The 23,303-nt window shown below is 49.0% G+C and overlaps 1 protein-coding gene across 2 annotated transcripts in view; it reads left to right on the top strand.

Annotated features, from left to right (window-relative positions):
- OtopLa (proton channel otopetrin-like a) overlaps positions 1-23,303 on the top strand; it is a 69,327-nt gene that overhangs the window by 12,339 nt on the left and 33,685 nt on the right. The window contains exon 1 of one of the 2 annotated variants that reach the window (XM_077662233.1): positions 20,245-20,979. The exons of the other annotated variant lie outside the window; for it this stretch is intronic. Coding sequence (XP_077518359.1) covers positions 20,894-20,979 — 86 coding nt within the window. The 5' untranslated portion in view covers positions 20,245-20,893. Of the gene's footprint in view, positions 1-20,244; positions 20,980-23,303 lie in introns of those variants that run through there. 2 annotated transcript variants of the gene reach the window in all.

The following is a 23,303-nucleotide window of genomic DNA, read 5'->3' as shown; positions in this document are numbered from 1 at the left end:
GGAATGTGCTTTCTTCGTACCGAAGCGGTGTCCTTGTGGTAGAGCATCAGCCTAACATTCGGGGGGTACTGGGTTCGATCCGCAGTGCCACCGGGTACCCGCCTGTTTTTTGATGGCTACAAGATTTTCCCCGGCCTTGTGCTCGGCTCTTATAGGGTGAGATGCTTGGGAAAAGGGTCTTGGGCCAAACCGCTGTCTTGACGGATCAGAGATAAGGCGGATCAGAGCTAAGTTCCGCCGTCCAGCAACCCTAAATCCGGCTCGTGCGGTAGAAGCCCAACTTGTGTGCATCGATTGCTTCTTTCAAACGATGTTTCAGGTAATTCAGTTACTTTTTCTGCAGTTCATCACACGTAATCAGCTATTTTTTTTTTGAAAAATTAGTTGTAACCAACGGTGCAGCTTTCCTGACGGCACTGGTGCTAGGGGACGTGTTTTCTTTGTGATCGAGTGACAACGAACCGGCTGCAGAGAAGCATTGCGCACGATCATGTCCGGACCACATCCGGGTTACCACCGCTGTCGACGGGAGTTCTCCACCCGAGAATATCATGTGACCGCCCTGTACACCCGCCCCCCCCCCCCCTTACACCCAACACCGGCGCAAGGTGTTCATATGTTAACTTATAGTACGGCTTTTCCGTGTAGCGCATGAATTGAGGGCGTGTTCAGTGCAGCAGCTGACCGCTTCACAAGGAAACATCGGAAGGTTATCGACCGCAGCTTCGACAAACAACTACTCTCGGAAATTAACAGCGTAGGACAAATTATCAAGCAGGCCGCTGTAGTTCACTCCAGTCTCAGTAAATTTGTGTTAAGTGCAAACTACAAGGGCCCTTCCTGGAAGTACGCGCCCAGCGTCGGCGCTCTTGGGGTACGCCGAACGGGCGTCGAAAAGAGGCATGCATCTCCATTTTCGTGGCGCAGGCTCTCTTCCCCTCTCGAGCCGACGGAGAAAATTTCAAGCCGTGAAGAGAAGGGGTTGGGGGGCGATGAAAGGACAGCTTAAACCGCGAAGAAAAGTGTGTGTGTGTGTGTGTGTGTGGGGGGGGGGGGGGGCTGGGCCTGAAAAGCTTAAAGCCATGAAGAAAAGAGCCACCGAGAGCCCCGCGACTCTCCTATTGTTGTAAACCAGACCCCGCTTTCGACGCGTACGCGAGCGCCCGTGCGCTGGCGCCGATATCTAGCATGGTCAGATGAGGTTTGCTGGCGTCTCCTGCAGTGCGCATGCGCAGACCGATTCTGGCGTACGCCAAGAGCGCCAATGCTGAGCGCGTACGCCCAGGAAGGGCCCTTTGAGTTGGCCCTTTATAGTAATATAAATGTCGGGAAGAAAGTGACGCAACAGTAGTCGATTACCTTTCTGTAATTGCCAAGTTACTTTCCTGGGACTGTACTTCGCCACGATAATCAGTTTCATTTCAGATGGAGTCATTTTAAATGTAATCGGTTGCTTATTTTCTATAACGTGTGCAAATCTAATATTTAATGGAGCTATGTCACCTTTTAGTTTTCTTTCTAGCAGTAGTAAAAGCAATTGAGGTACACGTAAGAAGCGGCAGAAACACAATCCGAGAACATGCCTTGTCCCTGCAGGTGCGTGACTAGCTCATTTTCTAATTTATGTGCAATATCTCCGAAAACTTATGTTAAAGCACTCTTGAACCACCTTCATGATGGTGCAAGCGTGCAAGGTGGTGCCATGTTAGGGACGACAAGCGCAGAGCATGTGTACATTTCTAATATTGCCTACTTCTCACTATTTTTAGCACTCAGCAAGTAAAGAAAACAGGCGATTTTTAATGCCGATAGTTAACCACGCAATGCGGTTTGTACCTATGCTCATTACGAAAAAGGTGGGGAAAAAAGGGAAAGATATTTTTACAAATTCATCTGTCTTTCCTCATTTTGTCTGTTTTAAGGGTACGTAAAACGTTAGAGGTGAGTAAATACCAAGAAAGCATACACGGGCAATGTTACGAGAACCAGCAACATCGGTTCGGAGAAGGAAACGGAGAGAATAAAGAATCGGCTTGCACAAGGTCCGAAGGGTGAGAGGTGGTGAAGAGAGGGTGCAGGAGACACGTGGGTTCGCTCCTTCGTCCTTCCGCCAGACAACCGCGTCGTCTGCTAGCGCGACCGCCATTTTCTTGCATACGCTGGTCGCAAGGTGCGCGTTTGCTGCGTGACGCGCCTGGAATGAGGTGCCCCCCCCCCCCTCTGCAGTGAGAGCTTGAATTGGACTTTACCGTTGATAATCATTCCTTTTCTAGTTTAGATGAAAAGTAAGAGTAAAGAGTCGGTGATGCAGTAGATATTTCGAGACGATTAGCGAGAGTATAGTGGATATCTTTCTTTGTTTTGCAATAGGCCATCACGGCGGGCAACTGCTCGCCGTCGTTGTCATGCCGGCGCCATGAACTTGCTATCATTGCGCTTACGTGTGATATAGCGGAAAGAAAGTGAAGTACGCCAAATGAACAGCTGCATATTCAAGTTCGAACGCATGGCATGCTTACGTCCACTTACACTATTATGCAATGGCGGAAAACTGTGTCATGCATACACTATGCAATCAAAACACAGACTTAGGCGCAAGCAAGAACAATGATTTAATACCCTAATGCACAAATACAATGTCTTCAAAACGATTACGAACGACGATTCACTGCAAGCATAATGCAGCTTATGATTCTGACGCTTAAATTTGTCTCATGCTTTTGTGCATGTAGACGAAAAGTTCGCACTGATTACAGCGTCTGATTACACAGATTACAGGAGACTAACACCAGCACAAGTTTTGCTTCCATGACCACCAGCACGTGTGGCTGGGGACTGACGCAGATGGATGCGCAGCCGCAATTTTGTGTAGGTGGCTATCAGCATTTTGCCTATTGCTTCCTTGTGATCTGCGCATGGCCGGTCTACCTTCGAAAACTATTCTGTAAGCAATTTCATCGGGGACTTCATCGTGTGTATATTGATTGTACACCACGCGGCAGCGCCTGTAAAGTATTCCTCCCTAGTTCTTGAGAGTGCGGATCACTTCACTGCTCGGATAAATCAAGTTCCGTCCATCACTCACACACTCCTTGAGAATTGTCAAAAGAGGCATATTCATTGCTTGCTGTTCCCATGAGAGCATCCTTGAAGAATGCCGCCTTCCGTGTCCAGCGTGGGAGTCGGCGGGACGGTGGGAGCGGAATGCAAGAAAATGGCGGCGGCACCTCCCGAGAACCGGTTTGGCAGCTACGACCCCTTCCAAGAGTGGCACCACCCTCAGTGGGGAGAGGGCGCGCATCGAGGCACCTGGCAGAAGCCAAGCACATTCCCCCCATGTAGCCACAAGAGAGCACTGACTGGTACTGGCAGCTATGCTTTGCACTTCGCGTCTCTGGACGATGCGTCATACTATCTGCTGTCAGATTCTGTATCTGTGGTGCGCAGTCGCCGAGCGAATAACGCGTTTTGATAGCCTGCCACAGGCTAACATAGGTCGCAATGACGCCATCAATCTTGGTAAGTACTTTCAAACGTTTATCTGCTCGTATTTGTAGTAGGGCGGGGGTGAAAAATTACTTATGCTCACGTACACCCGTAGTCAAACTTTATTAGCACTTTTAGTAAAATGATTCAATTTTGTCATCGTCTTCCCATGCATTAGAATAGATCATCATCATCATCAGCCTGACTACGTCCACTGCAGGGCAAAGGCATCTCCCCTGTCTCTCCAATTAACCCTTTCCTTTGCCAGCTGTGCCCACCGTACGCAGACTAATTTTCACAGGTGAAAATTGCGCAGTGCACCTTATATCTCCAGCAGTAAGTTTTGAACGCAAAACGATTAGATGTTTAATTTCGACAGAGTCGCCTTTCATAAACTCTTTACGGCGGGTGTACGTTGCAAAATGCATGCAACCTCCAGCATGAGCGCAGCTAATATTGACTTTGTGCTTCAAATGGTGAGTCCTACTTTCTTTTCGGAACCCTGATGATTGTTCGGAATAGTTTAAATGTAAATTAATTGAACTGGTAAGTGCAGGCCTCTTTTTGTGAGGCCTAAATCCATTTGGTGCCTTTGTTCCAGATGAAGCTGAGATACGCGCGCAGGATTATTTTCACTTTTAATGCAAAAATTACGGCGTATTTTTCCCCCCGTACTCTAGCATTCCCTCCAAGCCCTAAGGGCTTGCTTCAGCTTCACCCGCAAAACAATTTTCTATCGCCGTTTCACGTCACTAAGTCCTCAAGACAGTTGGCAACTTGCAAAATTTGCCCCTGGCTTAGAAGATATTTTCCAACAAAGACGACATTTTTCGCAGTCTGCGTTTTCACTTACTTCCCCCTGCCCACAAAATGCAAAATGCGTCAGTCGGTCACCAGATGCAATAAGGGACTTCTCCCACCTTCATTTTCTAAAAAGAATGCGGGACTGCTGTCTGTATACGAGAGCTTTCAGTCGGAAAATATCCTGCTGCAGAAGCTAACATATTACTTTTGCAAGTTGTTGCAGAAAGAAACTCACGAATCAGTGCGCATGCGATTTTGTTGCACGCAGGCAGTTGAACCTTTTATATGGACAACTTGCAAAATTGCAAGCTGACTTACGGGAAGTTGTTTTCTAACCAAAAACCCTTGTTCACAGACCACGTTTTCAAAGTTGAGAGAAAACTGACGCCCAACCAATATTTTTATTTTTGCCCAACGTTTCTGGACCTACTCGGTCCCTTCTTCAGGGGTGACTATATAAAAAAAACTCTGTGCCAGCCGCAGCAGCGGGTTGCTGCCTTCGCTCTCCCCTTTGTTAGCACGTGGCACAGTCCACTAACGTACGCGGAGGGGAGCGTTTCTTGGAGAGTCCTATTCATCGCCCTCTTTTGTGAGCGGGATGTGCCATGACTCAACATGTCGCCTCTTGAACATGTTTGGTTCCATGGTGCAAGACGCTCACCTTCTCGAAGGCTATCCGGTGGTCGGAGTGGTCGGCGAGGGGGTTGGATTCTGAATTCATTAGTCGGATGGTTGGCGTCAGTTTTCTCTTAACTATCTCAAGAACCCGACCAGGCGGACCATAGATGTTTTAGTTCAAACCGCGTTTTCACTTCCTGCTCTGCTGAATGAAAGAGTTAGCGCGAGGGGAGATGAGTCAGTCGCCCCTCCATTGTATTCTTTTTCAAAATGTGAGGGGGACTGCCCCCTAGTGTGGGAGAACCTGAAGTCGATGCTCAATCACCATCTTTGTAGATATAAACGGAAGTCGTCGAAAGGTTATAGACATTTTTAGCATAATTGAGACGTATACCGGTTTACCCGACCCCTCCTGCGCACGCGCAGTGGCATTGTTGGAATTAAGGGGAACCACTGCGCGTGCGCAGGAGGGGTCGGGTAAACCTGTGTGTTCCCGGTATGCTAAAGGCGTCTAATAATACATTCCTTGACGAGTACCTGTCTAGCCCGCTCCTCAAGTTCGCAGCCCTGCTCTATTGTGTCCTTCCAACAACTTTCCCTCTCAAACAGATAAAGGGACATCTCCCCTCCCTATTCGAAGAAGAATGTCAGATTTCCGTCTGTGATGAGGGTTTTCGGTTGGAAAATTGTAGAGGGTGCTTGATGTTACGCAAGTTGAATTTTGCTTGTGCCAAAAGCATTACTGCTCATCAGCTGAACAATGTTTATTTCAGCTTGTTTTTGTTAGTAAAAATGTTCCAGGGTCATAGTATGCCCTTTTTGAATCAAAGCCAGAAAAACACTGTAGATAAAGAACTAGGCCATTTCGAAGTGGGAGCTGCGCCCAACTTCCACTGCATTTCAGATATGTTTGGTTCTATGGAAGTTTGCCATCCCAAAGCGACTCAGGCTATGACGGATGCCGTAGTGAAGAGCTCCGGATAATTTCGACCACCTGCGGGTCTTCCACGTGCACCGACATCGCACAGTACATGGGTCTCTAGCATTTCACCTCCATGGAAAATTCGGCCGCCGCGGCCGGGATAAAACCCGCGTTTTTCGGGTCAGCAGCCGAGCACCATAACCACTGAGCCACTGCGATGATTTGGTGTCCAAAGGGGGTTCATTTTTTTTGTTTATTACGCCTTACAGTATGCTCGATTCGAAAACGCCACACATACACCTTCACGCTTTTGGCCAAAACTGCCGAAGCTTAAATTTTGATTTCATAAATGAAACAGATCATTTGCAGAAATCTGTAAATCAGCTTCTCCGCAAGGCTTGTTTTCCAACCAAACGGTCTCGTTTCCAGACGACGCTCTCGCATTGTTTGAGGAAAAGAAAATAGTCAAGTTCCCCCTTCTGAGTAAACTCAGGAATGTCTCCAGTTTACTTCAAGGTCAACCTTCTGTAGCACTGCAGTAGAGGCTAGGCAGGAACTAGAAGAAACTGGGCCTTTGTTCCTGTGCCAGCAGTATTGAGCTACCTCATACTACACTTTCTTAAAACTTCCTGCTGAACAACACCCTCGCGCTAACTTCCCTTTACCCCACTACACCAGTGGCCAGAACAAGGAACAACCTACTCCCCACAGCACTATGACAAAATACGGTCTCCCTCCTTTTCCTTCCTAGACTGCTGCAGGCAGATTGCGACCATCCGCAGTTTTCATTCGCTCGAAGAATGAGAGTGTGTCGTTTGGGCTGGAGATCTTTTGGTTGGAAAACAAGCCTTACAGAGAGGATGACTGACAGGTTTCTGCTAATGGTGAATTCATGCGTTAAATGTGTGCACTGTCCGTCATGTTTCAACGATCTTTTTTTTTTTCACACAGGTTCACTTGGAGCATGGATGCCATCATGGCGTTGGCCGAAGACTGCTGTGTTATGTTGCAATTTTAAATTCATTAAAAAAATAAACCCTGTCGTGCGCACTGATGTTCTATCACTGGCGTGCAGAAGTGCACACTGAAGTGCTGCGCGGCACGCCACAGATTATCGCACTAACACTAACATAACCAGGAATGTGGGAGAGAAAAACATCTCTGAACTGCCGGCCATTGAGGTGGTTATGCCTTTTCGGCAAGCAGCTTCGTTATAATGCTAAGTTTAGTTGCAATGTGAGTTATACATTGCAGTAGATGCACCATTAGCGCGCACCTACAAAGTGAAGTGGTTTCCTTAACAGGCCCAGAAACGACCTTGCTTTTAACAACAATGGGTGCCTCGCATCACAGTGAACGTGCCTGTGCGTCTCTTTCGAGAATATGTAACAATACACTGTAATAAGGGTTTAGTACATTCCTCTGGACGGTAACGTTACCCTTCTGCAAGAGTCGTAAAGATACATATAAAAGAGCAAAATATACACGCTTGCGGAGCAGTGTTATGCCCTCTCATGCGGTGCAAATTTGCACCTTAGAAGCGTTGTAATAAGCTCGTTAGATAAATTTAACTACAGTCCTTGGAAGGGTAAGTTTACGCTTAAGGTTACCCTTCCAAAAGAGACGTAAGGATGCACCTAAAAGAGCAAAACATGCACACTTGCAGAGCAATGTTATGCCCATTGACACGGTGCAAAGTTGTACCTTAGAAGCGTTGTAATAAACTCATTAGGTAGGTTTTGACTATAGCCCTTGCGAGGGTAAGTTTACGCTTAAGGTTACCCTTCCTAACACGGCGTAAAGGTGCACCTAAAAGAGCAAAACCATATGCTTTCGCCGAGCAATGTTACACCCATTGATAAGGTGCAAAGTTGTACTCTAGCAGTGTTGTAGTAAGCTCATTAGATAGGCTTAACCATAACCCTTGCAAGGATAAGTTTACGCTCTGAGATTGAGCATAAGCTTATTCCGAGTGGGTGCAAATATGCACCAGAAAATAAAACGTATGTTTGCACCTTCATGGCCTAAGCGTTACTCTTTCTGAGGAAGGGTAACGTTAGTCATCAAAGGCGTATACTTACACTTGACCAAACGGAGTAACATTACCCCGATAACAGCCTAAACATTACTCCGTACGCACTTACTCCCCCGACGAAGGAGTAACTTTGCACCCAAAGGGGGTCGCCACAGCGTCAGTGGATTTACCCCCTTAAAGGAGTAAGACCACTCCTTTTTTTCTTAGAGTGCACGCCGGAACTTTTGGTAGGGTTAACACGACTGGCGCAAGCAACCATGCTAAAGTTGGGGATTGAGACAGTTCGTGATCTCGTCGCAACACCAACCTCTGTAAAGAGGACAACGTCGGCACTTGTCAGGAGTCGGTCACTACAAACGTCAGCCATATGGCAAAGTAACGACCTAACGTTAAGTAAGGAAATTGTTAGAACCGTGGCGGGGTTTGTTTGCAGCGCTTTACACCGAGCGTACGCCTATTCTCTGGTAAGCGCATTATATAGCCTCATTGCGCATGCACATGACGCACATGACGCACATGTGCAGTAGCGCGCGGCTGCGCCGAAAGGTCTGGCGACAAAGTCGGCTGCGGCAGCGGCGAGGAGCGACCATCATCATCACAACGTTTATTTCCACCGAAATGAAACTCCTTTTTGGACCCCCCGGCACGCAGGCCTAAGGGAGCCCTACTTAGGAGCCTCGCCAACTAAGGTCTGGTGAAGACACATTGTCGCTTCACCTGCGCGGCTCGTGACGTCACTCGTTTTCGCGCATGCGCATAACTCACCAGTTCGGCTCACTCGAAGCTCGGCCACTCTGACCCGCGCAGTGAAGCTCTTCGCTTCGAAAACATCGCTCGCTTCTCGCCTTTCGTGCTGCACACGACAGAGCTTCGCGATGTGGTTGGTTCCAAGATAAGCGCCAGTGGGCTCGGGCGGCAGTTGAAATAAAGCCGGCTCCCGTTTCTGCGGCGATAATTGCGCTCTCACGCTAGCAGATTGTAGAATGCGTCGCCTGCCGCCGCCGGTAACGTCAGAGCCGAGCAAAGATTGAAGCCCTTTCTCGTAAACGCAGAGAAGGCGCGGTGCTGGCGATGTTATCTACAAATCACGGATGTGAGCGCTGTAATCGCGGCGCATTCTGGCGCATGGAGCGCGCTGTCACGTGGTATTTTTTTTTAACTCCGCGGGCTTTCTTTTTCCCGGATAAAAACGGCCGCGCTAAGGTTATCTCGTTGGAATTGCCTGGATTGGGCATTATTTATGGAGCTCCACAACTTTCCTATTGGCGCCTGAACGTTTCAAGCTATATATAAAAAAAAATAATTATTTATCTCGAATAATTATTCAAGTAAAACGAGCAAAAAAAATGTACTGAAACTTTAGGTAAACCCTAACAGCATCCACACGATTTCAGTTCCGAAGAACGCTTATGTTTTTTAAATATCTTGGTCCAAGTTAGCGGGACACCCTGTAGATACGTCCCCGTCTTGCCCATGGCCGATGGCACCATGCTCGCTGCTCACGCTGCGGGAGTGAACTATTTGTGTGTGTGTTTGAGAGAAAAAAGACGGGGTGAATTAAACGGAAATCTAAGAGGCATCCGCCTTGCTACTTGCTGGATGGTATCGGGCAAGTTGCGCTGCGGTGAAGTTACAGCACAGGGACGAGAAGGTACACGACACACACAGAAGGGAGTCTGTCATGAATCCTGAGCGGAGAGGTAGAGTAGTTCGTTCTATTTCTGTAGCGTCCCTCTAGCGCAACTTGTGCAATATTAGTCTGCGAACGACCTTTCCCAGTGTTGAGCCAAGGTTGGCGAAGCTTTGCAGAGCTCGAACAGGTCTTGAATGTACAGCGTTCGTCATACGTTTACAGCCCGGAAGATTTGCTTTAAGATTTATAGCGGAGCTTTTGTAGGATCCGTTGAAGATCTAATCTTCGAGGGGGGGGGGGGGGGGAGAGACCAGAGTTTTTCTTATACATTCAAGAAATTTGGAACGCTAGGGATGCATAGCGAGCCATGCAGAGTGACCTATGGAAGCATGCCCCCCCCCCCCCCCCCCCCTCCCGCCCTGGGCTCTTAACCTTTGAAAAAGGGCGTGTTTCCATTTCGTTGAAGACATCACAACGCTGACGTATAGTGCGGCGGTATAGTGCAGATTCATGTGCTTGAATGAATGGCAAGAACATTCTCAGTTCACTGTTGCTCGTGTTGGTTGCAGAGAGGTTTTTCTCGTCATTGAGGCAACTTGTTTGTTAAAATACCGAGTAAAACCTATCTAAACAGCCGCTGAACAGCAAGCCTAAACAGAAACAAGGCATGCGTGACAGAAGGGTATACGCTTGCGCGATGTAGTGGAGCATGTCACAGACATTGTTGGCAAAAATGTCTTGCTAAACTGGCGACGGCAAGCGACCACAGCGTTTTATAAAATGAAAAAAAAAATGTAGCAGACGGTTTAGCATGGTTAAACGCGGAATTTCGAGCAGTAGCACTAGTGGGCGTTTGAGGTCCTTACGTGATAAAGGCATTTGGCCTAAAGGCCTTTCCCCGGAAGGTATTTACCATGAAGGCCTGTACCCTAAAGGGATTTACCTTGAAGGCCTTCACCTATAGCTGTACCCTTCACCCAGGCCTTCACCAAGGTGGAGGCCTGCCAGGTGTACAGTCGCGAGTAAAAAAGATTAGCACTAGTGACGTGCCACCGCAGCAGCACAGAGCAACGCTCGGCGCGGCGGTTACGAACACCCCGATAACAGATGTGCCATGCAGGTGTGTTTGCAAAGCACGGCGCCACGCCAGCCGTGCGGTGCGGTTTTAATCTCTGCACTGACGTCATTGTGCTAATATTTTTCTATTCGCGACTGCACACACCTGGCGGGTTGCCCACAACCCGGTGGGTAGGTGTGGCGCTTGCCACAAAGCTGGCTTCAGGGACGTAGTACGTACTACGTCATCATCATCGGCATGACTACGCTCACTCCTCTCCCATATATCTCCAATTAACCGTGTCCTTTCCCAGCTGCGGCCGCCTTATCCCCGCAAACTTCTTAATCTCATCCGCACAGCTATCTGTCTGCCGACCCCTGTTACACTTGCCTTCTCTTGGAATCCATTCCGTTACCCTTAAGGACCAGCGCTTATCTTGCCTTCGCATTACATTCCCTCCCAAGCCATTTCTTACTCTTGATTTCAACTATAGATGTCATCAACCCACGTTTGTTCCCTCACGAACTCTGCCCTCTTCTTTTCTCTTAACGTTACTCCTACCATTTTCCTTTCCACAGCTCTCTGCGTTGTCCTTAAGGTGAACTCTTTTCGTTATCCTCCAAGTTTCTGTCCCATCGGTGAGCTAGTACCGGTAAGATATAGCGGTTGTATACTTTGCTCTACAGGGACTTTGGTAAACTGCCGATTTATTGCTGACTTTATGGGGATACTTGTACGCACGTACGTATACATGCTTGAAATCGGAAAATGCGCCTAGAATTGCCACCGCAATAGAATAAGCCCGACATTCTTTTGTTCAGTTAGCGCGAGTTTGGTTTCATTTAGTTAGCTTGTGACAAGGCAAACATCTTGTATGTACCTTTTAATACGATAGCATTTAGGCTGTCTTCATGGAGTAAGTTTTCGATTTCTTCGTAACGAAATTCCCTGATTGATCGATTGGGGTCACGTGGGCGTTACGTTATCTGTATAGACCAACCAGAGAGCGCAGCCAAATTTTAAATTCCCTGACTGGCCAGTTGATAGATGACGTCATCAGGGTCACGTGACCTCCAAAGGAAGCAATCAGAGAAGACCACCAAATTTGCAGTTCCGCATGATTCGTCGAGAGAGTCAAGGTGACCTCGTGGAGTCATCACAACCTGACCACCTTGGAACGCGGCAATGAAATTAGTTCAAATAAATTCAATGCAATTGCACCTGCGCCGTGGTCCTGCGCATGGGCCTTACGGGAGCTCGGGAAGAGCAATTTGGGTCGCACAAGCCTCACCGGCGGCTGTGTTTGAAACAGCCACCTGCCAAGGCAGCGGCACATCGCTTAACCGCTTCACTACTGCGCCAGTAGTGGCATAACGACTTCCCGCAATCTACGAGTGCGATTGAGAGGGTCTTGACGTCATCAACGTCATGTGATCAATACCACATAACATGACCAATGGAACCAGTTTCGGAGGGGTTTGGCGCGCTGCATGACTGCATTTGGTCTCCGTGATCAGCTCGGGGAGGAACTTAGACAAAAATTGCATTAAAAGACGTGAATATTAAAAAAAAATGCCAAGTGTTCACGCTCTGCTGTGTAGCGCGTTTAACTCAGCAAAAGCTGTTGCTGTGCAACAGCGTGGGTATTGCTAACCCCTAAGACCCCTAGTAAACTGACGACCTACAGATTTCGTGGCATACCAGAGAGGTCGCAACGGTCGTGCGGTCACGTGCTTTGCGCAGGTCACGTGGGCTCCCCTGGTCACATGATGACGCGAGACCATTGCCTTACCGGTCACGTGACCGGGTGTTAACTGTCTACGCCACGGAATCCTCCGTAAAAGCTTTCGCTGTAAAGCGCAAACCGCATCGCGGCTACACGCCTCGCGATGATTGCATTATATGCTTGCAGCCACCGAACCACTGTGACTCATCGCGTCGCTCAGGTTCTGGGTATGCAGAAAATTTTCGCTCAGAGCTCGGAAGCCTAGCAAAAGGCTTTGCGGATACGTGTATACCTTCAGATCTATAGGTGATTTATTTATTTATTTATTTATTTATTTACAATACCCTCAATCGCCGAACCATTGCAGAGGGGAGTGGGGTGAACATTTTCAGTGAACATTTGTGGCGAATCTTGGTTGAAGAGGTGCAGTGCAAGTTGTATATAGCAGGTTTTAGGAGAAAACAGTATTAGTAACCAAACTGCAAAAACATTAGAGTAAACAGTAACAAACCATTAAAAGCCCGACATAATATTAGCAACAAACAACTAAAAATGAAAAAAAAAGTAGATAACAAAACACACAGCTCAAATTGGTTCTTTCACGAGTACGAAGGCATAAGGGAAGACAGCCATGGAAAAAGAGGGAAAAAAAATCCAAAGCCGACTACTTAAGCATATAATTTCTATGATGTTACAGGATTGCAAAGAAGTTCAAAATGTCATGGCTTCATTTGATCATTATAAATAAAAAACTGTTGCAACACTTAGGCCACGTCATCAACAAACATAAAAGCGGATAAAGCTTTCCTGAAAAGGGCATAATCATTGATGCATGCGATATCAGCCGGGAGGTGGTTCCAGTCGCCGCATGTACGTGGTAAAGATGATTAAGTGTATGTGTTGCAACGAATATATCCAACCTTGTGTTTGTGGCCAACTCGTGACGAGCGATAAGCGGGTTCTAGAATGAGCTGCTGTCTTAAAGTTGAATGATGGTATACTTTGAAAAAGAGGCATAAACGAAAGAAATTTCTACGCAGAGACAAACAGGGTAGTGAAAGACTGTTCTTCATACTTGTTACGCTTGATGTGCGATGATAGATAAAATGAAACGAGCCGCATTGTTCTGTACAAGCTCAATAATGGACTGACACAAGTTAGCTTGGTTACGGTCCCATACGGGAGCGGCGTATTCTTATAGTGAAGAGAGAGAGAGAGAGAAATAGGATTAATTTCCACCAGTCAAAAATTACGGGGGAGAAGGTTATAGCCCAAACCCCCATTCATTCCCCTAACCGTCGGTCGGATTCCTTTGGGACTCGGCGGCGGTCAATGCGAGACCGATGACTTTGCGTTGTTCTTCTGCTTCGTGGTTGGCAGATAAGGTCTCCCAGGATTGTACATTTCTATTCGGGTCGTTAAAGAAAGGGCAGGTCCAGACCATGTGGACTAGATCTGAAATGCTATTGCAGTGCGCACATCTAGGATTAAAGACTTCTGGAAGCCATTTACAGTACAGTTGAGGGTTTGGAAACATCCCGCGGTTTGCAATTTCCTCCACACGATTTCCTCTTTCCTAATGAGCTGTTTATCTGCTGCTGGATAGGTCTTACGACCGAGCTTATAATGAGAAATTATTTCATGGAATGTTGTGAGTTCGTCACCCGATGGGAGGTGTTCCCCGCGTGGAGGTGGCGCGTCAGCGGCGATCGACTTGAAAGTGAGCCCTCGGGCGGTCGCGTGCGCCTTCTCGTTCCCCCACAGGCCCTGATGAGCCGGGTACCAGATCAGTGAGATTAGCTCTGATGGTACCTGCCCTTCTCTCAGAATTTTGGCGGCTGAAGCAGAGATTCTGCCCATATCATAATTCTTAATGGCTGCCTTAGAGTCACTCACGATCACCCTTGTACCCTTTTGTATTTGCTAGAGCAATGGCGACTTCTCCTGCCTCCATTGCACTTGTGTTTTCAACGGTGCAGCACGAGAACGGGTCTCCACTCCCACGAACCACTACCGCTGTGTGTGCTGCCTTGCGATCGTTTTCGGCAGCGTCCGTGCAGAGCACATCCGATGTATACCTCGAAGTTTGCCCTGTAGGGCAACAGCCTTATCTTTGCGTCTACCTTGGTGATGTATCCGATGCATGTTTTTTGGCAGGGGTGGAATTTTGAGTCTATCCCTGGTTGCTCTAGGTACGTTATCTGTCCGCTTTGTACACTCCGAGGGTTCGAACCCCGGGTGCTCCATGATTTTCCTTCCAGTTTTGGTTTTTAAAAGCCTTTGATGCTGCGACACCGTGGCGGCTTCTATGAGCTCATTCAGAGTGTTGGAGACACTTAGCCTTAGAAGTTTTACCGTCTAAGTGTGCGGAGTGAAGTCTGATAGTGAAGTTAATTTTTTAGCGCGGTTACGGCTAAGAAGCTGCTGACGGTCGTTTCGTCTGAGCCATACATCGAAATCGTTTTGTGAAAGCTTGGTGGGAAATCAAGGAGGAAATGCTGTTGTGACGTATACGTTGTTTATTGTAACAAAAAATTTGAGAGGGTGGCGGGTCTAACTCCTTGCGAATCTCGGCACCATAAAATGTAGTCTGGCGCCACTGTATTGTATCCCTTGCTATTGCAATGTATTAACATAGGAAATTTCATCATCGCTTTATCGCACTCTAAGCCTTTAGTCTTAAAACGGGGTACTGGAGCAGTTCTCTGATGACGCGAGTGGACTGAACGGTGAAGCGGAGGCAACCGAGCGACTCCCGGAAATCGCCACGTCTCGTCGCTTCGTGCGGTTGAAACCGGCGCAAGCTGTGCAGGCGACGGCCGCCGATACATCGTACGTAAAACGCATCACGAGGAGCATCAGCAGGAAACGGAGTTTCCAGGAAAATGCCAAGAACACAGCCTAGTTTTTCGTATTAGCGAATGATCGCAAGCAACATCCACCATACCCAAGGCTTGAAGAAAGTTGTGCAGCTCGCATCACTCGTTGATCGGGGCTCATTGTTTATTATACTGACGTTACGGGAGCAATACTGGTTTTAAAAATGATATAAGTACGATGAGTGCATGATAACAGAATTGATAGTTGCTAAACTCACTCACGTGCGCTAGTATACGAGAAACAAAACCGTCAAGCGCTCACCTTACGATAAAAAAAGGCGTTTTATTCAGAAACCGCGTAAAATTCTGTACGACAGGGGGGGGGTTCCAGTAATGTATCGTAATGCATGAACCCAAGCGATCAGCGGTCGCCACGGTGGTCTGGATCTTCCGTCCTGCTGCGGAAAAAGCCGCTCTCCCAAGAAAATACGTGTCCGTGGTGGGCTGATGAGGCGTGCGTTTTGACAGGGTGGTGGGAAATGTTAAACAACGGTATAGAAACATAAGCACTTTGGTGCTCATATCCAGGCCTGCAAGAGCGCAGTTTGCACATCTCTCTACATATATCCCGGGATGTTTATTTCCTTCGAAATATCCCACAACATTTGTACGACCAAGTTGCTTCATTGCGGCATCCTGCTATGTGAAAAAAAGTGACAATAATAATGATAAATGAGCATCAATGTTACGTCAAGCTACCGCGTGACATTGGGGCTGAAAACAAAAGAAAGCGTTTACGGTCACGCAAGGGCCACACTCGCAGCCGGAACTTATTCTGACGTTGATCGCGTTGGTGCGTGTGTCGCACAGGCAATCTCCTATAGGGTGGCGCACCAAGCAGCATAGATCATCGGCCCAATACTGAAAATTTGTTGGAAAAGACTGGTCCTGTAGAGGACCAGGAGTGGGAAATAGGATAAACAGGTAAATAGGATAAATAGGTAAAGGATAGGAGTGGTGAATAAACACGGAAACGCGTAATTCAGCGCCAAGACGTCGTGTAGGTGTTGAGAAGATAACTGCGGGTGGTCGGAACAACTATGAAGTATTAAACGAGGCTAATAACGTGTTAATGACGGAGGCACTGATATGAAGAAGTAGGGCATTCAGCCAGTACCGAAAGAAGTAACGAAAGCCTTCAAGCAATGGGAAGAGGAAAGCGGGTGACGGAAGAACTATTGAATGACGGTGGACAGATTGTGCTAGAAAAACTTGTCATCTTATAAATGCAGTGCCTCACGACCTCGGGCGTACCGAAACCTTGAAACAATGCTAACATTGCTAAAAAGCTTGGCAAGCACTTGAGAAGCTATATAGACCGATCAGCTTATTACTGTCTGTTGCCTACTGGGTATTTACCTGTCCAATGTTTAGGAGAGTCCCCCAAGGTGGACTAGATTTCTAATAACGGTAATCGCTTTAATTTAATAAGGTTATCCTTATACTTTAGTCAACAAAAAGATCAGTCTGGTTTTCGTTAAAGAGACCGCATTCACGCCAACACTCAGGTGATACAGAAATTCGCAAAATAAAACCGACCGCTAGGTAGCCTTGATATATTATGAGAAAGCATTTGACTCAGTCGAAACAGCAGCACTCATGCGAGCATCACGAAACCACGGTGTATAGAAGAGGCTTATGTAAATGCACTGGCAAATATCTATAGCGGCTGAACAGCCACCACAGTCTTCCATAGGGGAAGTGACAAAATCCCAATCAACAAGGGTGTCTTAAATAAAGACACGATCTTTCCTGTTCTATTCACCACAGGTTTACATGAGGTATTTAGAAAACTGGACTGGGAAGAGTTGGGGATAAAAGTTATTAAAGAATACTTTAGTATAATCTCTGATTTGCTGATGACATTGCCTGTCTAAGCAACACAGGGGATGAACTGCAAAGTATGATCGAGGGCCTAAAGAGGCAAACCTGAATGGTTGGTCTAAACATTAATATGAAGAAATCAAAAGTAATGTCTTATAGTCGGAGAAGTGCAAAGTGGTTTATGATTGGCAGCGAAGCATTGTAAGTTGTTAGGGAATACATCTACTTAGGACAGGTAGTAACCGCTGACCCGGACTAGTGCAGTGAAAAATAATTATCAGAATAATAATCGGGAGGAGTGCATTTTTCAGACACTCTTAGCTCATGAGTAGCAGATTACCACTCCTCGAGAAGAAAGTACACAACAGGCTGGCATCTTGCAATTGCCGGCAGATTAAGCAAGGCTAATCCCACCTGTAGCATTCAGCACCTCAACTCAACTTGCCAACACTGACGCATGGGGCAGAAACGTGGAGCGTAACGAAAAAGCTTGAAGTTAAGTTGAGGACAACGCAGCGATGTTTGGAAAGGAAAATTATAGGTGCAACGTTCAGTGACAGGAAGAGAGCAGAGTGGGCCAGGCAACAAACGCGAGTTAGTGACATCAATAGTCGATATCAAGAAGAAATGGGCTTGGGCAGGGCGTGTAATGCGAAGACAAGATAACCGATGGATCTTAAGGGTAACGGACTGGATTCCAAGTGAAGGCAAGCGCAGCAGAGGCAGAAAGTCAGGTGGGCGAATGAGATTAGGAAGTTTTGCCGGCATAAGGTGGCCGCAGCTGGCACAGGACATGTTTAATTGGAGAGACATGGGAGAGGCATCTGCCCTGCAGTGGACGTAGTTATGCTGATAATGACGATTAAACTGCGACCTTTCGTAACGCTATTGTGCTTGCTAGTAATGCAGAAAGAATGATCCCGCGTTGCCGTTGCCATTATTTGCCTTACCTGAAAGCAGCATTAATGAAAACTATTTCACCATTCTATTGGGAAATGGGGCCTGTGTCCACATGACTGCAAGTGTGAGACGGCTATGCTGTCCTTTGAGAGTCTTCTTTAGAATTTTTCGTGTCCATACCTTTGCGTCAACCTTCGCCTGGATAACCACCCGCCCTTCATCAACCAAGCCTAGCAAGAGGCCAGGGCGAACAGCGTCACTCTTCCTTAATGGCCTTTTCTACTTGCCAAAAAAAAGAAAAGAAACCATGCTATTCCTACTACAATGTGCACACTGATTCACTCGCACAAGTCACGATTTCTTTTCGCAAGTAGCCGAAGACAGCTGGACCGGAGGCTCTTGTGACTATTGTTGCAGACGCGAATAAAGCTACACAGCACACACCACAGTGAAACTTTATTATACGGCCTGGTAAGTTCGTGGAAGCTAGCGGAGAGGGGAAAAATGCATGACGGGACCCTTCAAGCGAAGCATTGCGCAGCTGCAAGTCGACGTTCCCTTGCGTGACGTGAGTCACCCACCCTTCTCGATGAGCCAGTTGTGCTCCCTTCCGCGCCGACTTCCGTGCGAGCTGAGGAATGCGCTCACGCACACGATGGCAGGGGCGTTGGGGAAGGACGTACACAATGCGCGCCCTCTGCTTCTAACCCCTCCACCCCCCTCCCGCCCCTCTACTGCGCCACGTCCCTGGCCTCGACCCCGGCGGCGTGGCAACAGAGGCCATCCGTCTGGCCGCCGGGAGTTCCACCCCGAATATCGAAACCGGCAGTTGCGCCCTCCTCCTTTTCGGCCGCGCTGCAGTTCAGTGCAGCCGTGGAAGTCGAGGTCGCGTTACGACGGCGGCCCCACCCACGCCACGCTGAGCGCCGTTCTTTAATCCTTGTCGTCTTGAATGTTATGGCTTGGCGTATGGCACGTATAAGGATGACGTGCGAGTGCCTTCATGGTGACACCTGGAGCTGCACTTTGTAAAGAATATATTCCAGATTCATCCGTTTTCTCCGTTTGTCATTGGTAGCTGCCGCCTGCGATATGTCACTCATTGCGTCTGGTATCAAGAGCAGGGTGTACCAGTGAGGAAGGAGCGAAAAAATGAACCTGCAAAAGTAGCACTTCCAGATAACGACGGCCCATGAATGCAAACTATCCGGTAGCACTGTCATTAAGAGCGAAAAAAAAAAGAAATAAAGAGTGGTTCCGCTGTACATGCACTATCAAGGGGCAGAATGCCGTTTTTGTGTCTGCAGCTCGAGGTTCATGACTGGAGGAAGCCAAGCTTGCTGGCAACTCTCGGCATTCCTTCTCTTTTTTTTCCTGGAGGCAAGGGCCTGCGTAACTCATCGCCTGTCTCTGTCACACAGTTAATGCTCCTTCCAACCCACCAGGAAACGTCTAAACCGAAAGGGTACATGCGCCCTGCCGCAGCCCTTTGGAGCAGTCATTTCCGGATCTCCCCCGGCCGCGCTTCTGAGCCCACGAATTCAACAACAAATCCGGCCGGGGTTATCAGGGAGTAATAGAGTTCACGCCCGTCAAGAGAATGCCGCTCGGCTGGCTGAGTGCGTCCCCGTGTGGGGCGGCTCTCCAGTTCCTCCGCTGCTGCATCCTACTGGTCTCTAGGCCTTCCAGGCCGGGAAAGAGCAGGCAGAGCTCTGCAGCAGCCGTGGTGGTGGTGGCTTGCCGCCGAGGTTCTTGAAAAAAAAAAGGGGGTGGGGGGAGGCATGAACTCTCTGCTCTCGCTTGCTTGTGGTGCTGGCGCGGGAACTTCTGTTACGTCCCCGCCCATATTCGTTTCCTCCCCCAGCCGCCGTCATGTCCGTCTCTCGGGGCTCCCCTGTTTATACAGGGGGCGCCTGCCGCGTAAAGACCCCTCCGGGGTGGAGTGGCCTGCGAACATCTATGCAGCGGCGTAGAGAGAGAGAAAAAAAATTGAAGAGAGAAAGGGGAGCGTAAAAGCCATTTCCACCGTTCTTCTCTCTCTCTACTCGCGAACCGCCCTCCCTCGACCAAGAAGATCGCGTCCTTTTTGTACAACACGGGCGTGCTCCTCGTCTGCGGCTGCTTCAGCTGATGGAAGCCCTGCGGGCGCCCTTTCGCGGCGGCTGCAGGCAGTAAATAAACAGAGGAGTTGAAGTAGAATAACCGGAGGCATCGTCGAAGGGAGGGAAAGGAACACGGTACACAATTGAGAAGATAGATATAAAAGAAAGAAATAAGCGGAGAGCAGACGAGGGAGGGGTGCAACAAGGAGGGGGAGATCCAGGAGAGGGGGCGCCAGCGCGCGTAGTCCGGCTGCTGCTGCGTCTGCAGCGACGGCGGCGGCAACGGCAGCAGAAACGGCGCTGCTCCGTCGCCTCGCCGTGGTGCCCCGTGTTGGCTTTCTCGCGCGGCAAACATCGAGGCCATCTAGCCAGCGCCTGGGTGGCAGACAGGGCGGGTTCTCCTTCTGGACAATCTAACGGATACATCTTGCATCCCACTCGGCCAATCTCCCTTTCCACTTCTCTTGCGCGTTCCTTGCGTCGAAGTTGACTGTCATGTCACTCGCTTCTCCGGATGCGCTGCGACCGGCCGCCGTCGACGGCTCCCGATGGCTCGCCGCACCGTGCTTACGCCGGCCCTGATGATGACCGCCGCGTCATCGCGCGCCCAAGACACGTGCCAGCGCTGCCGTCACGCTGCTGCTCTGCGGTGACCGGTGTTCCTTTCGGCCCCGACTGCGAACCCACGTGCCGCCGTCGAGCTTCAGCGTTCGCCCGCGGGTGACTGACTTTCTTCCAAATTTAGAAGCAGGCGAAGAAAGGCTGCGCGTTGCCGGGCGGGAAGACCGGAGACGCCAGCGATGGTGAAGTACCGTTAAGGAGTTCCTGGAACCGTGCTTTTTTCGAGTGGCAGCACCCGTCAGGTTCCCCACCTCTGTCATTGCCGAAAGGACAAAAGGTTTGGAAAATGCCCAACTGCGCGAAGGAGTCCAACGTCCAGACTGGGTCGACCGAGAAGATGTTCGTGCGCTACTGGCGTCCCGACACTCCCGGGTAAACGCCTTTCCTTCTCTTTTATCCACTTTAGTGTCCGCATGGTCCGCATTGTTAAAAGCTGAACTTTTGGAAGCTACACTTACCCTGTGTTCTGTAAACATGTATACGCCATTTCTAGTTTTCTTTTTTTTAAAGATTTCGCTGTTTTAGCATTTTTTTCTTCTTCCGTCCGGTAACTAAGACTGTGGAAAAGTAAAACGTCAGTACCAAAACCCTTATCAGCGTCCGACAGTGACCCTTCTTTCGTGTTCTCGCGGCAGTAGCCGTTGGAATGAAAGGCATTCCTGTCCGACATTATATCGTTTAATTAGTTGTCGAGGCCGCACGGATATCGCGAGTACCGCGCGTGTGGCGCCGTGTTTGCGTCTTGTGTAATTAGTTCGCCGAAGGCGCCTCGGGCCGTCGAGTCGCAATCGGAAGCTGGCAGGCCGTTTGTCAACGAGACATAAGCGTGTCGCTCGTGCACAACTTTCGCTTTATTCATTTTTCGTTTCTTCATCGAGTCCCAATTCATGCCTCAACAACCTTGATGCATCTCCCGGACAGAAATCATAACGGTAACAAAAGAGCGTCGCTCAGCGTTTCTAGAGCGCAACGGCAGACAGTAAGGAGCCCCCTTGAGCGTAGTATGCCTTCTAGAAGCCGGTCAACAGAAGCAGGGCATCGATATACGTTAACACCGCTGCTGCCGAACGGTGTCCGCTCAACGCTGGCAGGACAATGAACTGGTAAGCAGAACATGCGCGCGATGAAATCGTAGAGGGTGCGATTCAAAGTTACTGCAGGCCGGTATACATGATGCAGCTCATCTCCTACACTGGCGATCGAAAGGAGAGAATGTCAGTACAGCGGAGCCGGAGCAGTGGCTGCATGAGCACTGAGAGTTTCTCGTTGCATCGTGGTCGAATTGTGCTTGTTGCCTTTGCAGAAACACGCTCGGAAGTTCATTTATCTTTCTGAGTTTTCATACACACATGCGATGGTAACGTATTATTTTGAAGCAGTTGTTTAGCGTTTTGCGAATGCAAAATGAGGACCTCGCTATGCATCGAAATGCGCGACCTGTGTTTGTATACGCTGTCGGTCCCTCACAGTGTTGCCATGCTTTGTCCCTACTGTGTGATGTTTGGTTTGGTTTATGGGGGTTTAACGTCCCAAAGCGACTCAGGCTATGAGAGACGCCGTAGTGAAGGGCTCCGGGAATTTCGACCACCTGGGGTTCTTTAACGTTGTTGTGATCGGGAAGCCTTGCCTGGCATTCCAGCGAGGCGCTCGATGCGGCGACGACGGGCCGGGAGTTGCGTTTTCCACGAAGCGCGCCGGAGACCCGACTCGCGTGGGGGAGCTGGGGAAGCCAACAGGATTTATGTGTCCGGTGACAGTCCCGCCGAGTCCACTGCGTCTGCGTGTTCCCGAGTTTGGGCAAACAACCCACCCGCGCCGCTTTCGAAGCCGTTTGAAGATGTACCACGCTTCCAAAGAACTCCAAGTGCGTCACTGTGCTGTGTTCGTCGACGACCGACCGGCGAGAGGGACAGTACTGCAGCCCCTTTGCAAGCCACCGTGCTGACGTTTCGTTACTGTTTCACGTGATGTTCTCCCCACTCTACTTTTCTCTTTCTCTCTCTCTCTAAATGGGCTTGGTCCCCTTGTTACGCAAGTTAGGCAGTTCGGCTCCAGAAATAAACGGAGATGGTTTGAAGAACTAGCTCTCTTTCCTCGAGGCCCGATTAGCGCACGGAAAGCCCAGCTCCTTGCAGCTCCGGTCCTAAGCCACCGCACGGTCACGACAACGTGCACTGACATCGCACAGTACACGGGCTTCTAGAATTTCGCCTCCATCGAAATTCGACCTCCGCGGCCGGGATCGAACCCGCGTCTTTCGGGCCAGCAGCCGAGCGCCATAACCACTCAGCCACCGCGGCGACCCTGTGTGATGTGAGCTTTGCTGAATATGTAAAGAAATAAATGTTAAATATATATGTCCCGGCTGAATTGCGTGTGCAACGAAACAAACGTGAAAAGTCTGCTTGGCAATTCCCCGCCCCAACCTCTAATGAGACTTGTGCATTGTGGTTGTCGACTCGTCTATTGGTGACTTAGGTACGCGCGTGTTTTACGATGCACTCTAAACACGAATAAGCCTATACGGGACTGAAAAGCGAGCAAGCTGTCCTCTACCGCGCTCCATTTTAGGGGCAGGGTATGCGGCCAAATTCCGGAGTGGATTTTGACAATTAAGTCTGTGGAATGCCTACTATGGGCAACTGCAAACTTGATTCAACTAGCAATGGGAGGAAGCTTTTAAACGCGGCGCCGGA

Source organism: Amblyomma americanum, chromosome 4 (assembly GCF_052857255.1).
Source record: "Amblyomma americanum isolate KBUSLIRL-KWMA chromosome 4, ASM5285725v1, whole genome shotgun sequence".
Classification (NCBI taxonomy): domain Eukaryota; kingdom Metazoa; phylum Arthropoda; class Arachnida; order Ixodida; family Ixodidae; genus Amblyomma; species Amblyomma americanum.
Note: the sequence above shows the minus strand (reverse complement) of the source record. Positions and strands in the feature narration are given on the sequence as shown.